We start from the raw sequence: 14,503 nt of genomic DNA, 5'->3' as shown, positions 1-14,503 counted from the left end.
CTTATCAAAAAGAAGGCCAAAGTGGTTAGCGACAAAATTTTAAAATAGTTCCATTTTACAAACAAAGGGAGGCAAAACAAAAAAAGCAGCAGCAAATGGAACATTATACAGTACATCGAGAGAGTAAGAAAAGATTCAAATGTGTGAGGCTGTAATAAAAATCATAACCACCACTTTTGCATAGGTCAAGAGCAAGATGTTGCATCCAGGCTATGCAGAAAACGTGCAGAGCCAAGACAACCAACTCCTTTTCAAATCTGTACTTCGTATATATCCCCTAATGTAGGAGGCATTTCGAGAGAAGCAGGCACCAGCCCAGCAATTCCTAATGTGCAAAGTTTTGAGCAGCAGATGGAGAAGATAATTTCAATCCATTGTCAATATCTGCTTCTAAGCATTATATAAATAAACTGAACTTCAGAAACATAAACAGAGCCGTCGTTTTCAGTTCCTGAGGAAGCATAAATCAGCACCCACCTGCCATCTGCGCCTTGGAAAAGCTGTCTCTAAAGAATCAGAGTCATCTCCCTCGTAACTAAGCTAACAAACAGGCTTCCTCTTTAGGCTGTTTCTTGTACATCATAAGGTTGATGCACTACATACTAAAGAAAGGTTGGAAGGAGGTGACTGATTAGCTAGAGCAGTGCTTCCCAAACTTGGGTCTCCAGCTTCTTTCTGAGACCGAAACACTGATCTAGGGCCTTGGCCTTCTAGGTTCTGTGGGATTGGTATTTTGTTTTGTTTCTGTACAAAATCATATTATACAGTGGTACCTCGGGTTAAGTACTTAATTCATTCCGGAGGTCTGTACTTAACCTGAAACTGTTCTTAACCTGAAGCACCACTTTAGCTAATGGGGCCTCCTGCTGCTGCCGCGCGGCCAAAGCACAATTTCTGATCTCATCCTGAAGCAAAGTTCTTAACCTGGAGCACTATTTCTGGGTTAGCGATCATATGTAACCTGAAGCCTATGTAACCTGAAGTGTATGTAACCCGAGGTACCACTGTACAGTTGTACCTTGGTTCTCGAACGGAATCCGTTCTGGAAGTCCATTCAACTTCCGAAAACGTTCAAAAACCAAGGCGCGCCTCCCGATTGGCTGCAAGAGCTTCCTGCACACAATCAGAAGCCGCGTCAGACGTTCGGCTTCCAAAAAACGTTCGCAAACAGGTACACTTCTGAGTTTGTGGCATTCAGGAGCCAAAACGGATGAGTACCAAGGCTGTCAAGAACCAAGGTGCAACGGCACACACAAAATAAGAGTGGATCAGTCATTTGCCCTAAATAGTTTACCAAACTCAAAAGCACATACGGAAGAGAGGAAGACGAAACCTTATTACATGAGTTATGTTATGTTGGATCTCATCCATACAGAGCAGGGATCAACAAACTTTTTCAGCAGGGGGCCGGTCCACTGTCCCTCAGACCTTGTGGGGGGCCAGATTATTATTTTTCTTTGGGGGGAATGAACGAATTCCTATGCCCCACAAATAACCCAGAGTTGCATTTTAAATAAAAGCACACATTCTACTCATGTAAAAACACATCGATTCCCAGACCGTCCGCAGGCCAGATTTAGAAGGCGATTGGGCCAGATCCGGCGCCTGGGCCTTAGTTTGCCTACCCATGATACAGAGGATAGGAGGGAGGGAGGGAGGAGGGGAGCAGTCCCCAAATCGACTTATTTGCACTCAAACGGTACGACTAAGTATGAAGTTGAAATACCAGGGGAGACTTGAGGATTTTAAATTTTCCCACAGCCCAATTCAAGTAGCTGGAATTAAACATTTTATCACCACAACTTCAACGGAAGGGAAACAGAATGGACCCAAACTATGTGGGCTTCAATGAACTGCAGACCCAGGTGTTAAAAATAAATTTAAAACTCTACTGTCGTATTCTGTGTTTCTGGCCACAAGATGATGCTGTTGCATTTGTTACAGAACCTCTGGTATTCCTTTGATAAGAGAATACTAGGCAGATAAACACCCCAGGCGGAAGGAGCGACTTAAAAGCTTGGTTAATTCTCCTTATTTCTAAGGGACAACTCTTCAAACGGTTTCTGGTCCAAGGCTGCCTTTCTGTCTGCTACCAGGCACTGGCCACATTTGCATGTGACAATAAATCAGGGTACTGGTCAATTGCTCCTGGCTCCTTCCTCCTCCTCCCTTGATGCAAGCAGGAGAAACAAACCCAGAAGCCACAATTAAGCTTCTGGGATTGTGGTTTCTTGCTCACTAACAAGCCAGGAAACGGCGACCTGCTATCGGTTTAAAAATCCGGGCTTGTTAGGTTGGGGGGGGGGGGGGATCACAGGAAGCCAAGCTTAATTGTGGCTTCCGAGTAAGTTTGTTTCTCCCAGTTGGGAACCAGGAGAGGTTGTGCACACGAGCACATGGCTCATGCGTAAAAAGCCACAATAAAAAGCAGCAACCCTGGCTCCAGCCTCCCAACCTGATTTTTGGTGATCCTCTAGCAAGCATTTGCATGCCATGATTGAAATCTGTTTTGAAAGGCAAGGCTAAAAGGATCAGATCTTCCTGTTTGAAGCCTGCAGTTCGATTGTTTGTGGACAACGGAAGGCAGGCGTTTTGCAGAGAAGCCACAAAACACGCCAACACCAAAAGCTTGCCATCTCACATCTTGCCTTATTTTAATGCGTAGTTAAATCTGACAAGCCCCCCCCCCCCCGCAAAAAAACCCAGCATTCATATTTGCACCACAGGGCAGAGTAGGGAAATGTCAAAATAAATAGCAGAAGAAAACCTGGTCAACGTCACAGAGTGTTCACGAACTCTGACATCTAGATCAGAAAGGTACCAGAGACATGGGAGCATGTAGGGCAATATCTGTAGGAAAAGGTGTGGGGGGGGAGCAACTTTTATGAACTCTCTCATTGCAAGTCCAAAAAGACATCTGCTTTTCATTTCCATTTGTCCCTGAAAGGCTCAGACTCACAGTAATAATAAGTTAAATTATGTTATCCAGTGCGCTTAAAAGAATTACAGTGGTACCTCGGTTTTCGAACAGCTTAGTTCACAAACAATTCTGAACCCCAACACTGCAAAATTGGAAGTAGGTGTTCTGGTTTTTGGACTTGTTTTTTTGGAGTTGAATGTTTTGAGTCCCCTTTTGTTTCCTGTTGCGCTGCCAAGTTGCACACACACACACCCCATCATAATTTAAGCCTTCCGTTTCTGACTGCAGTGTTCCAAGGTGATATTTGGAGCTTATATTTGGTGCTTTTGTTTTTGCTATTTATTTTGCATTTTTTTGTTTTGAGGCTTTTTCAGTTAATTTGTTTTTGTGGCTGTGTGGATCCCAGTTCAGCTACTGATTGATTGATTGATTGATTAACTGACTGATTGTGTGACTGTGGAAATGGATAAAAAAAACCCATCCAAACAATGACTATCATCAATGCAGGTAAGATTTTTTTTATTATTATTTTAATCATCTAGAATACTGTTTTATTTATTTTATAGTACAGTACACTGATTATTGCTTTCATTTTATGGATCAATTGTCTTGTTAGACAGTAAAATTCATGTTAAATTGCTGTTTTAGGGGTTGTTTAAAAGTCTGGAACGGATCAATCCATTTTGCATTCCTTTCTATGGGAAAGCATGCCTTGGTTTTGGAACGCTTTGGTTTTGGAACGGACTTCCGAAATGGATTAAGTTTGGGAACCAAGATACCACTGTAAATGCATGCTAGGTTTAGTTCATCACATATAGACATTAGTACGGCTAAAAGTAGCATTGCTGAACATGACCAGGAATACCTGCAACAGAAACTGGAGTTCATTTCTTTCTGCTTTCCACCGATCCGCCTGAGACCTAAATTCCTTTGCTGCCTCCTCCCTGATCTCTGCCTCTATTATGCTCCTCTGCTTCTGGTGGTGCTCCAAAGTCTCCTTTGTATGGATAAAGTTTAACTTTTATTTAATTAAAACATAAGTACCATGCATCACAACCCTGAAACTAATAACATCAGTTAGAAATAAGGCCACATGCATTTGATTCCATTTCTCTAATGTTATCAGCAGAGAGAGGCCATTCCCACAAGACTATCTTCCTTCACTCACTAGAAATTCAGCAGGCTGCATGTGTGAATGGGTCTTTGCATCAAACATGTTAGTCACATGCCATGGAGCCTTCAAACCACGGCTTGGAAGACTGGGAAAGAGCAACAGTGAATTGTCTAGCTCAGCAGCTCTTCTTTCTCTTTCTTGGAGGGGAGAAGAAAGTTAACTTCCACTTCTAGTAAGCAGAAAGCCATTGTAACTAACTACTACAAGTGATGGTTTACTCAAAACATCCTTGCCTGCAAACCGGAATTTCAAATGACAGTATGACCTGGCTTTCAGCACTGGTAAGTTTGGATTGACTTGCTTTGCTATGCCAACTTTCTGTATACCTGTTCAATTTTTCATGTACATGGGATGGGGGAAGTTTAACAAGTCATCATCAGAAAAAGCTACCACACAGAGTTAAAAGGGAAGGGAAGAGCATAAATGCCACCCTATGCTCTTTGGAAGAAACACAGGTTGATAAGAAGAAGACAGTACATTGTTCCAGATTCTTCCAATTAGGGCAGGGTGATATCTGGTTTTCAACACTGCGATATATCACCAGCTAAACATTGTGATATACCGATATATCACAATGTCTGAAATAAGGATGGAACTATGTAGAGGTGAGTCCCAAAACTCTCAATTTGAATAAATGCATACCTTCAAAATACTGTCCAGTTTAGCCTTCTCCTTCAAAAGAAATTCATATTCACTGTTGCAAGTATCAATGATGAGTTCTTTTTCAGAGATATCGTTGATGAGTCGTTGTTGGTCTTCGTCCCACTGATGTTTAGCTATGCGATAGGTTCTCTCTGTCTCATTCAACTTGTGCTGCAAAGCTCTGATTGTTGCTAATGGGAAGAGAAACAAACTAGTTCAACTTAAAAGCACTGCTGAAACATAATTAAAACCAGCAAAAGTTTTAAACCTTTTTCTTTTTGGTTAATAAACCTAGTCTTATACACGGAAAATACGGTACTTTCTTTGCATGTGACTAAAGGTGGGTGTGACCTTACCTGCCCAGGTAACAAAAAGGCAAGGCACGCAGCACACCCTCTCTCTTTGACTTCCTCTCTTTGTCCTCCTCCGTTGTCGGAGCAGCTTTTTAGCTAGAGATGCTCTATTGGCTTCCAGTCAACAGAGGACAATGGGATTATCCAGTATATGGATATACTTTGTAATTCAGTCTGCCTTCAGGGATCCAACAGTGAACTGATGATATCAGTAAACTTATTTTATATACTTTACACAAGACTGTGGGGTGTTTATTATTTTAAGAGGGAGTTTGAAAGCACGTCAAAGTGCAAGTAGATAAATAGGTACCGCTCCAACAGGAAGGTAAACGCCGTTTTCGTTCGCTGCTCTGGTTCACCAGAAGCAGCTTAGTCATGCTGGCCACATGACCTGGAAGCTGTACGCCAACTCCCCTGGCAAATAAAGCGAGATGAGCGCCACAACCCCAGAGTCATCCGTGACTGGACTTAACAGTCAGGGGTCCTTTACCTTTACCAGGAACTTAATATTGAGAGGCTTAAACAAACCTGCAACCCGCTACCTGCGTGAAAAAGGAGAATGTAAAACTCTGCTAAGTTATAGAACTTGCTAACGCAAGTTAGGAAGGATATTAATAAACAATATATCCTCTCCTGCCTCCCTGAACATTCCCACAGTATCCTCCAGAAGTCACTGAACTACAATTCCAATAATTCCTGGCCATGCCAGCTGGCACTGATGGGAGCCGGTGTCTAACAACATCTAGATCAGCGGTTCTCAATCTGTGGTCCCCAGATGTTGTTAGACTACAACTCCCATCATCCCTAGCTAGCAAGGCCAGAGCTCAGGGATGATGGGAGTTGTAGTCCAACAACATCTGGGGACCCACAGGTTGAGAACTGCTGATCTAGATGATCCCAGGCAAGAGAAAGCTACATCAGTTGAAACTCAGACAGATTCTTGGTGTCTCAGACTTTGAAGACCAAATGGGAAATAAACAAATCCTTTAATCTGAAGACAAAGCAGGAGCTGGCAAGAAAAAAGGTGACGTTTTGTCCAAGGTAGTAAATTTTCAAGCGACTGTGATCCGCTGAAACCTGTAATTATGATTCCTTTCAGGCACACAGATTCTACTGTTTCCACGGGGTACTGCAATTGCAAGCGTGTGGATGAACACAATTTCGGACCACAAAGACTTGAACAACAGTTCCAGTCATTTAAAAATAGGCAAAGAAAGGGAGCTTTTGTGGGGAGGGAAACAAGGTGTAAATCGAGAGGGAAAACACTAAATCAAATGTCACAACCCAAACACCTTTCTAAGAAAAACAAAGAAAAAAATTCCACGTTAACCTTTCAGACAGCATGTCTGAACATATCACAGAGCAGAAATTATAGCACCAACCCAAAGCAATCAAAGAAAGAAAGGGAGAAATCTCTAAGCAAAAGGAGAGAAAAGGCATTAATTAAACCACTACCCAGGAGAAAATGAAGAAGCCAGATAGTCTGGATTCAGTACCAATGGCTTCTAATTCAGAAACTGAATGATAATTTAGGTTTATTCAATAGCCAGTGGAAAAGAAAGGTGCAGAAAGCCAAAAGCCTTTCACTTGTATATTTCCCCAAAGAAAGTTTTTGTTCAAAATATGACAAGGTGACTCAAAAGGAAAGCCATTTTAAAAAGAAAAGTCATTCTAAAATACACGCTTTTTAGAATGTAGTGAGGGGTGTGATTTGGTGTATGTACACAAAGCAAAGCAAATCACATGTCAGATTTGAATCTAAAGCGTTTATTGGTGGCATTTTCGCAGCTTCTGAACTATGAACGTGAACAGAATTTTAATCCCATAATTAAAGATGCAGGATAGATGAACTTCATTAACACTTACGTTTTGGGGAAAGGGGGCTACAACTTTTTTTTAAAGACTAGGATAGCAAAGAATCTAAACTGATCACATAGGAACAGGAAAATGGTGAGCAGTGAAAGAAAGAAATTGAGAATGTTCATCATTTTATTTATGTTGGGTAGTGGGGTTTGCAGAAGGTAAAGAAAGGTGCAGTCAATGGAATCAAGGCAGCATATCAGTTTAGACGACAAAGGCTGTGTTTTAGGACCATTCATTTTTGAGTAGGATAACGCAAATCTTACCTTGAAGCTGTTCTATTTGCATGTCGGCTTCACACAACTTGCCTTCTGAGGAATACCGTTCTATACCAACTTCTTTCCTTGCAAAAGCCAGCTCATACTCCAGGCTTTGCCGAACAGCTTCGCCTTTCTCTACCTCAGCTCGCAATTTGGCAATCTGGCTTTCATAGTTGGATAGCTGCAAAAGGAATGGCCCTAGGTAACCACCATTGATAACGGGTACAATATTTCAAGAAGCAAATGGCTAAAGTCATACAGTGGTACCTCAGGTTAAGTACTTAATTCGTTCCGGAGGTTCGTACTTAACCTGAAACTGTTCTTAACCTGAAGTACTTTAGCTAATGGGGCCTCCTGCTGCTGCTGCGCCACTGGAGCGCAATTTCTGTTCTCATCCTGAAGCAAAGTTCTTAACCTGAGGTAATATTTCTGGATTAGCAGAGTCTGTAACCTGAAGCGTATGTAACCTGAAGCGTATGTAACCCGAGGTACCACTGTATTTGGAAACTATTTTACAATAGCTGATGCCCGATGTGAGAAAGAAGTGGAAAACATAGAAGGAAGAACTTTAATATTAAGATCGGATGGAATCTCATTGGAATGAATTCACTGAACTGGACTGGAAATGGATAATTCTGGTCTTAATAATGGGATTTTTTAATTATTTTTTTACTTTTGAAAGTCCTCTATCTTGATGAGGACATACACAGGGAGATGGGTGATGAAGGGCTCTGTGTGGGAGATAAGGAAGAAAGGATCTCCCAGGGTGGGAGGGCTTGGGGAAGAAACAGGAGCTCCCAGGTGAGAGCTGGGAGGGTCTACTTTTCTGTACAGTGGTTAAGTTGTGGGTGAACATATCAGACGACACAGCGATTCTTCAAACAGCTCTGGTTTATTCACAGGCCAGAAGAGAACTGAACTGAAGGGTTCAGTCAGCCTGCTTATACAGAGCTCCACTAGAACACAACGGTAACCATTTTCTGTAACTATCCAATCACTGTACGTCACTTTCAATCCCTTATTTGCATATGTGGACCTGAGTGAAAACTATCTACAGTATCTCCCTGCTGGCCCAGGGTGAGAACTTCAGTACATAACCATGGTACCCCGGGTTAAGAACTTAATTCATTCTGGAGGTCTGTTCTTAACCTGAAACTGTTCTTAACCTGAAGCACCACTTTAGCTAATGGGGCCTCCTGCTGCCGCCGCACCACCGGAGCACGATTTCTGTTCTCATTCTGAAGCAAAGTTCTTAACCCGAGGTACTATTTCTGGGTTAGCGGAGTCTGTAACCTGAAGCGTCTGCAACCCGAGGTACCACTGTATATGGAGAAAGGATGAGATATAATTGTGATAGTGGGCTTTTATATCTATTTTCTTCTCCTTTTTTCTCCCTGGTCTTTTTCCCCCTTTTTATTTCTTTTTATTTTGGTCCTTCTTATTTTTTTTAGACCAATTTGGCTTTTGTTCATAATGGCAGAACATCGTCCCTCAGCTGGGACAGAATACACACACGGAAACTGTGTGGTATTTGATCAATCAAATCAGATAAAAATAGTATTTTCTCCCTTTGCAGAATGCACCTAAGAAAGGAGAAATAGACATATGTGACTTTTCCTTATTAAGAAAGAAGCTCAGTTAGTGGGAAAGGAGAAAGGCCAAGAAAATTTTGAGTGACAAAATAATCTCCCTCCTTTCACATCACTCTCCAGTGAACACCAGGTGTCATACTGTACAAAATGCAAATTACTGAGCTACTTCTCCACTAGAACTGGACTTTCATGTTATAAAGTCAATACTTTCATTTGTTTCATCATAAAACAAAGCAGCAATTGAATTCCCGTATCTTAAGAAGCACTTCTAAATGTTGACGTAAGACAGGTAGAGCCTAGGACCACACCAACATATGCCAGGCCACAAGACAAGCCATTGTATACACAAAGATTTTGCATGATCATGAAGTACTTACTTCTGCATTATGTTTAGCAGTTATATCCAGTTTCTCTTTCTTGGCTTGATGGAGTTTTCTTCTCAGGTCCTCCTTCGTTTCCATCTCCGGCTCGCTACGATTGCATGGAAATGTCTTTCCAGCTTGCCTGCTCCGAAATGCAGAGATTTTAATTGACGGTGATCTTGCACTCGGATCTGCTTTGAACTTTAAATGATCAAGGCTTCAATTCTAAACACATCTGGCTCATTGAAATATGCCAGAGACCTGGCTATTCGTGAAACTGTACCAAAACCCAATCACAAATAACATTCTATCATGTTTATTTCAAGCTTCAAAAACCATCCAGGATATCTGCACTGCTATTTGTTGCTGTCACAGTTTGTCTCCTAGTATGAAAACATAAGTTTTCATATTGTGGCCAGAAAAACACAAAGTCTTTCTCAGTTGTGTGGGAACATTAAAAATGTCTCTGCTTCTACAATTCTGATTCAAAGTCCAGAGTTTTGTTAAAATAACGGTCTGTATTTGGTAAATATACTTTGTATGGGAATGCTGACAATTTGTAATAAATTTGTAATAAATTTTGTTCATGCCCAATAGGAAGGAATTCAATGTCGTGGTAAGGCAATTGTTCTCTTACGGCAAGCATTTTGGCTTGTTATAATAATAAATAATAAATAATAAATAATAAATAATAAATAATAAATAATAAATAATAAATAATAAATATTTTTTTTTGCGGTATATCCAGCCCTCCCCAGCTGAAGCCAGGCTCAGAGCGGCTAACAGCAATAAAAGTAACACAACATTCTAAAATCAATTCATTTTAAAATCAATTCAAATCAAATTAATGATTATATGGAACAGTCCCTCCCCTCCTCCCGGCTGTTATAAGGTTCTACTGGAGCCCTCGCCCCAAAAAATGCCAACGGGGGGGGGCAGGGAAACCCAGGGGAAAGAGAAGTAGGAAGAACCACTGTGCCAGCAGAATTATTATTATTCTTATTTATTCAATTTATACACCGCCCTATACCCAGAGGTCTCAGGTACCAAACAAGACCACAACATATAAAATCAAACTGATTCCTTGTGGAGGGGGTCTCATCAGCTGAATTCCACCCAGAGTTCCTCTCTGTTTAGCTAGAGAAAGATGAAAGCAGACAATCACTTTTAGCTATATCAACACTGACTGGTGCATTTCTGAAGTATTTGGTGATGAGACAGCAATTCAACAACATTTCCAAGAAACATGGAAACCCAATTCTTCTTTTCCTTACGAATAGCACTGAGCCATTTTTGTTTAACCAGATCATGGTTAACATTTGATAGAGCCACTAAGGGGCAGATAACTGGCTTTGGGTGTTGGCTCTTCCCCACAGGTGGAAACAGGCCATCCCTGATTAATCTGTAGTCACTGGGAGTCTTTAGCAATGAACTGAGCTTAGCATGGCTACTCTTTCGCAATTGAGGAGGAATCAAGAGGTAGCTCATAGCTGGAGCCTCCAGACAACAGAAAATCCATACAGAAATGCCACTGTAGGGGATCTTTTAAGTTATGCCCACATTGTGTTCGAAATTCGCCAGGTGCAAGGGGCATTCACTTGCGACCAAGTGAAGATGCCTGGGCACCAAGATGGCAGCTGATGCCGCCACCACCTGGAGGTGCGTACCTGGGGATCCTTGGACCTTGAGTGTTGTCACACACTAGCAACACGTCCTGTAGAAATAAGGGAAGTGGGTGGCGCTGTTGTCTAAACCACTGAGCCTCTTGGGCTTGCTGATCAGAAAGTCAGCGGTTCGAATTCGAACGGGGTGAGCTCCTGTTGCTCTGTCCCAGCTCCTGCGAACCTAGCTGTTCGAAAGCACACCAGCGCAAGTAGATAAATAGGTACCACCGTGACGGGGAGGGAAACAGCGTTTCCATGTGCTCTGGCACTCGTCACGGTGTCCCATTGCACCAGAAGCGGTTTAGTCATGCTGGCCACATGACCCGGAAAACTGTCTGTGGAAAAACTCCAGCTCCCTCGGCCTGAAAACGAGATGTGTGCCTCAACCCCATAGTCGCCTTTGACTGGACTTAACCGTCCAGGGGTCCTTTACCTTTAACTTGTAAAAATCTGTTATATTCAGTGCCAGATTTATATATAAGCTAAACAAGCTATAGCTTAGAGCCCCACTCTCTTGGGGGGGGGGCCCAAAAAATTTAAAGGAAAAAACACCTGGATGTACATTTCCAAAATATAAGATAAAAAAAAAAATAAAATAAAACCTTCATACAGCAACAGTGTTTTGTTTTGTGTTGTGTATGCTCCTATGATGTAAATAACGGCCTGCTAGGCTGCTCTCTAAAATATCACATATAAAAGGCCCCATTACCTTCAGTACCTTAGGGCCTCATCAAACCTAAATCTGGCCCTGGTTATATTTCACCTACACAATCAGAATGAATTTCAGGAACCCAAAAGTCGTATTAAAAATATGACCTTTGAGCCATCTGGCCCAAAAATAGCAACTAGGCATTCTGTTTTGGTGGCTGCAAACCTGGTTTAAGGAGCCATTTGCTGCCTAGCTTATATATCTGAGTTTCTAGCACTGCAGGGGAGGTTCATACATTAAAAGCAATAGTATGGGTGAATCTACTGTGGCAAGCAACCAGGTTGCTGGGTCCTTCAAAATGGCTTGCTTTGTATCAAACCTTAGTGGGAATGGTGTTTGAGCAGCCACAGCTGGCAATATATGATTCAAGCCATATTTCCAATTAACGAGAAGCAGAAAGGGAAGCTGATTGGTTTGAACTGTGTCAAGAGGAAACAGGTTTGCACCAGATGAACACAGCTGGCGGTTTAATTATGGCAATATTAGTGTTGCTGCAATACAAATGCACGCAATTAATTTAATGTTCTTGTTAAGTTGTGGGTTGACATAGCAGACGACACAGCGATTTCTCCAAGTAGCTCTTTATTTTGTAAGCTGGAATAGAACTGACTGCAAACAGCTCAGCCGGCCTGCTTTTATAGGCAGCCGGCTGTCAACATTGTAGCAACAACAGCCCAGCGTTTCCCGCCTAAAATAACTGACATGGACCTGAGTGAAAACTATCTACAGACCTGAGTGAAAACTATATACAGTATCCCCCTGCTGGCCCAGGGTGAAACTTCACTACATAACACCCCTCCCCACCGAGATAAGGCGTTAGTTACAATCATAATGGTTTCCTTATATATAGCACTACGCGTAATGGTTCAATTAGGCACAAAAGCATATCGGTTACATTTCCCATACTTAGACCAACAGTGATACATGTCCAACAACATAGTCCTTTAAATAAGTTGGGCGCTTGGAAACTCTGCCAGACCGCCGGGGACTGGTAGCCAAGTCCAGAGGGCCACACAGTTCTTGCTGAGGTTGTGGTGCGACCCTAGGTGGCGTTGGAACCAACTCCCCTGGATCTGCTGCTGTGGGTGGAGCCTCCGCAAGTGGAGTGGTCTGAGTCTGTGGTAAGTCTGGCAGACCCTCTGAAGCGGCTTGGTTCGGCTCCACGCTGGCAGTTTGCGAGGGAGGTGTAGGTGGGGCCTCGCCATCTGTACGTGTCTCTTCTTGAGCCGCAAGCGCAGTTGGGGGCACCACGGTAGTGTCCAAGTCCCCAACCCTGCGCCTAAGCTGGTCTATGTGCCGTCACCACAAGCGTCCGTCTTCGAGTGCCACCTGGTACGAGCGAGGTCCAGTGACTCCCACTACTGTGGCTGGCACCCAAGGAATGTCCCCCACATAGTTCCGGGCAAAGACCTGGTTTCCTGGGACAAATGACCGTGGCGCGTTGGCACAGCCTGGGGGTTCAGCCACGGCAAAGTCCGGGTGTAGCCGGTCGAGCGGTGACCTGAGGCGGCCCATAAGCAGTTCAGCAGGACTCCGCCCTGTGGCCGCATGAGGGGTGATGTGTTGCACAAACAAGTATTCGGCGACCCGCTCATGCCAGTCTCCCCGGTCCAGGCGCGCCAGTGCCTCTTTTGCCGAGCGCACCATTCTTTCTGCTTGCCCGTTGCTGGATGGATGAAAGGGTGCCGTTAGGGCATGGCGGATGCCCAGTCCCAAAAGATACCGCTCAAACGTGCCTGACGTGAACTGCGGTCCGTTGTTCGAGACAAGTACATCAGGACACCCATGCGTTGCAAACAGGCCTCGCAGCACCCGGATGACGGCTTCGGTAGTGGTGGAGGGCATCAGGGCGACCTCCAGCCATTTGGAATAGGCGTCCACCACTACCATAAAGGTCCGGCCGTGAAAGGGGCCAGCCAGATCGATGTGCACCCTCGACCAGGGTGTCTTTGGCGTCTCCCAGGTGTGTCCCTTAGCTGCCGGTGGTGCAGGCCTCGACTCTTGGCACGCTTGACAGGCGGACACCCAGGCAGTGATGGCATCGTCCATATTAGGCCACCAGACGTAACACCGAGCCAACGCCTTCATTTTGACAATTCCCGGGTGGCCAACGTGCAGAGCCTCCAGGACGCGCTAACGGAGTCCCTGGGGAATCACGACGCGGTCTCCCCATAGCAGACAGCCGCGATGAGCTGAGAGTTCATGTTGTCTGGTTGCGAAGGGCTGGAACTCCGATGCAAAAGGCCCTTGTGGCCACCCCCTCCACACCCAGTTGAGCACCCAGCTGATGGTGCGATCCTGGGCAGACGCGGAGGCCACAGTGGCAGCCGATACAGGCGCTGCCGGAAGATCCTCAATCAGAAGGAGCGATGAAGCTGGAGCCGGGTCTTCCACAAATGCTGGAAGAGGGCAACGGCTGAGGGCGTCGGCATGGCCCATCGATTTCCCGGGGCGATGGATGAGCCGGTAGTGGTAGGCAGCCAGGAAAACAGTCCATCGCAGCATGAGTGGCGAGAGGACCGGTGGAGTTGGACGATCACCGGCGAGGAGGCCCAGGAGTGGCTTGTGGTCAGTGATGAGGTCAAAAGTCCTGCCATAGAGGTATTCATGGAACCTCTTCACTCCAGCCACAAGTGCCAGTGCCTCCTTGTCGAGCTGGCTGTAATTCCGTTCCGTCGGAGATAGCGTCCTGGAAAAGTAGGCGAGCGGTGCTTCTCTTCCGTCTGGAAAACGGTGACTAAGGACAGCACCGATGCCAAAAGGTGAGGCGTCGCAGGCAAGGACCAGCGACCTGGATTCACTGTACTGTACCAGCACACTGTCTGATGAAAGGAGAGCCTTGACCGCGTTGAAGGCCGCCGTCTCCCGATGACCCCAGGCCCAAGGCATCTTTGTGCTAAGGAGTCGGTGAAGAGGCTCAGCCACTGTGGCTTTGTGGGGCAGGAACATGTTATAAAAGTTCAGCAG

At 44.4% G+C, this 14,503-nt stretch overlaps 1 protein-coding gene across 3 annotated transcripts in view; it reads right to left on the bottom strand.

The window, feature by feature from the left end:
• The window catches only part of CCDC171 (coiled-coil domain containing 171), a 212,585-nt gene that overhangs the window by 191,035 nt on the left and 7,047 nt on the right, over nucleotides 1–14,503 (bottom strand). Inside the window, exons 3-6 of one of the 3 annotated variants that reach the window (XM_079959164.1) lie at nucleotides 9,179–9,308; nucleotides 7,216–7,390; nucleotides 4,737–4,927; nucleotides 3,786–3,917 (exon numbers count right to left, since the gene is read on the bottom strand). In XM_079959164.1, the coding sequence (XP_079815290.1) occupies nucleotides 3,786–3,917; nucleotides 4,737–4,927; nucleotides 7,216–7,390; nucleotides 9,179–9,308 (628 nt within the window). The remainder of the gene's footprint in view (nucleotides 1–3,785; nucleotides 3,918–4,736; nucleotides 4,928–7,215; nucleotides 7,391–9,178; nucleotides 9,309–14,503) is intronic. The other 2 variants (XM_079959165.1, XM_079959166.1) reach the window with 2 other exon arrangements.

This window comes from Podarcis cretensis (assembly GCF_951804945.1).
Source record: "Podarcis cretensis genome assembly, chromosome: 17".
Classification (NCBI taxonomy): domain Eukaryota; kingdom Metazoa; phylum Chordata; class Lepidosauria; order Squamata; family Lacertidae; genus Podarcis; species Podarcis cretensis.
Note: the sequence above shows the minus strand (reverse complement) of the source record. Positions and strands in the feature narration are given on the sequence as shown.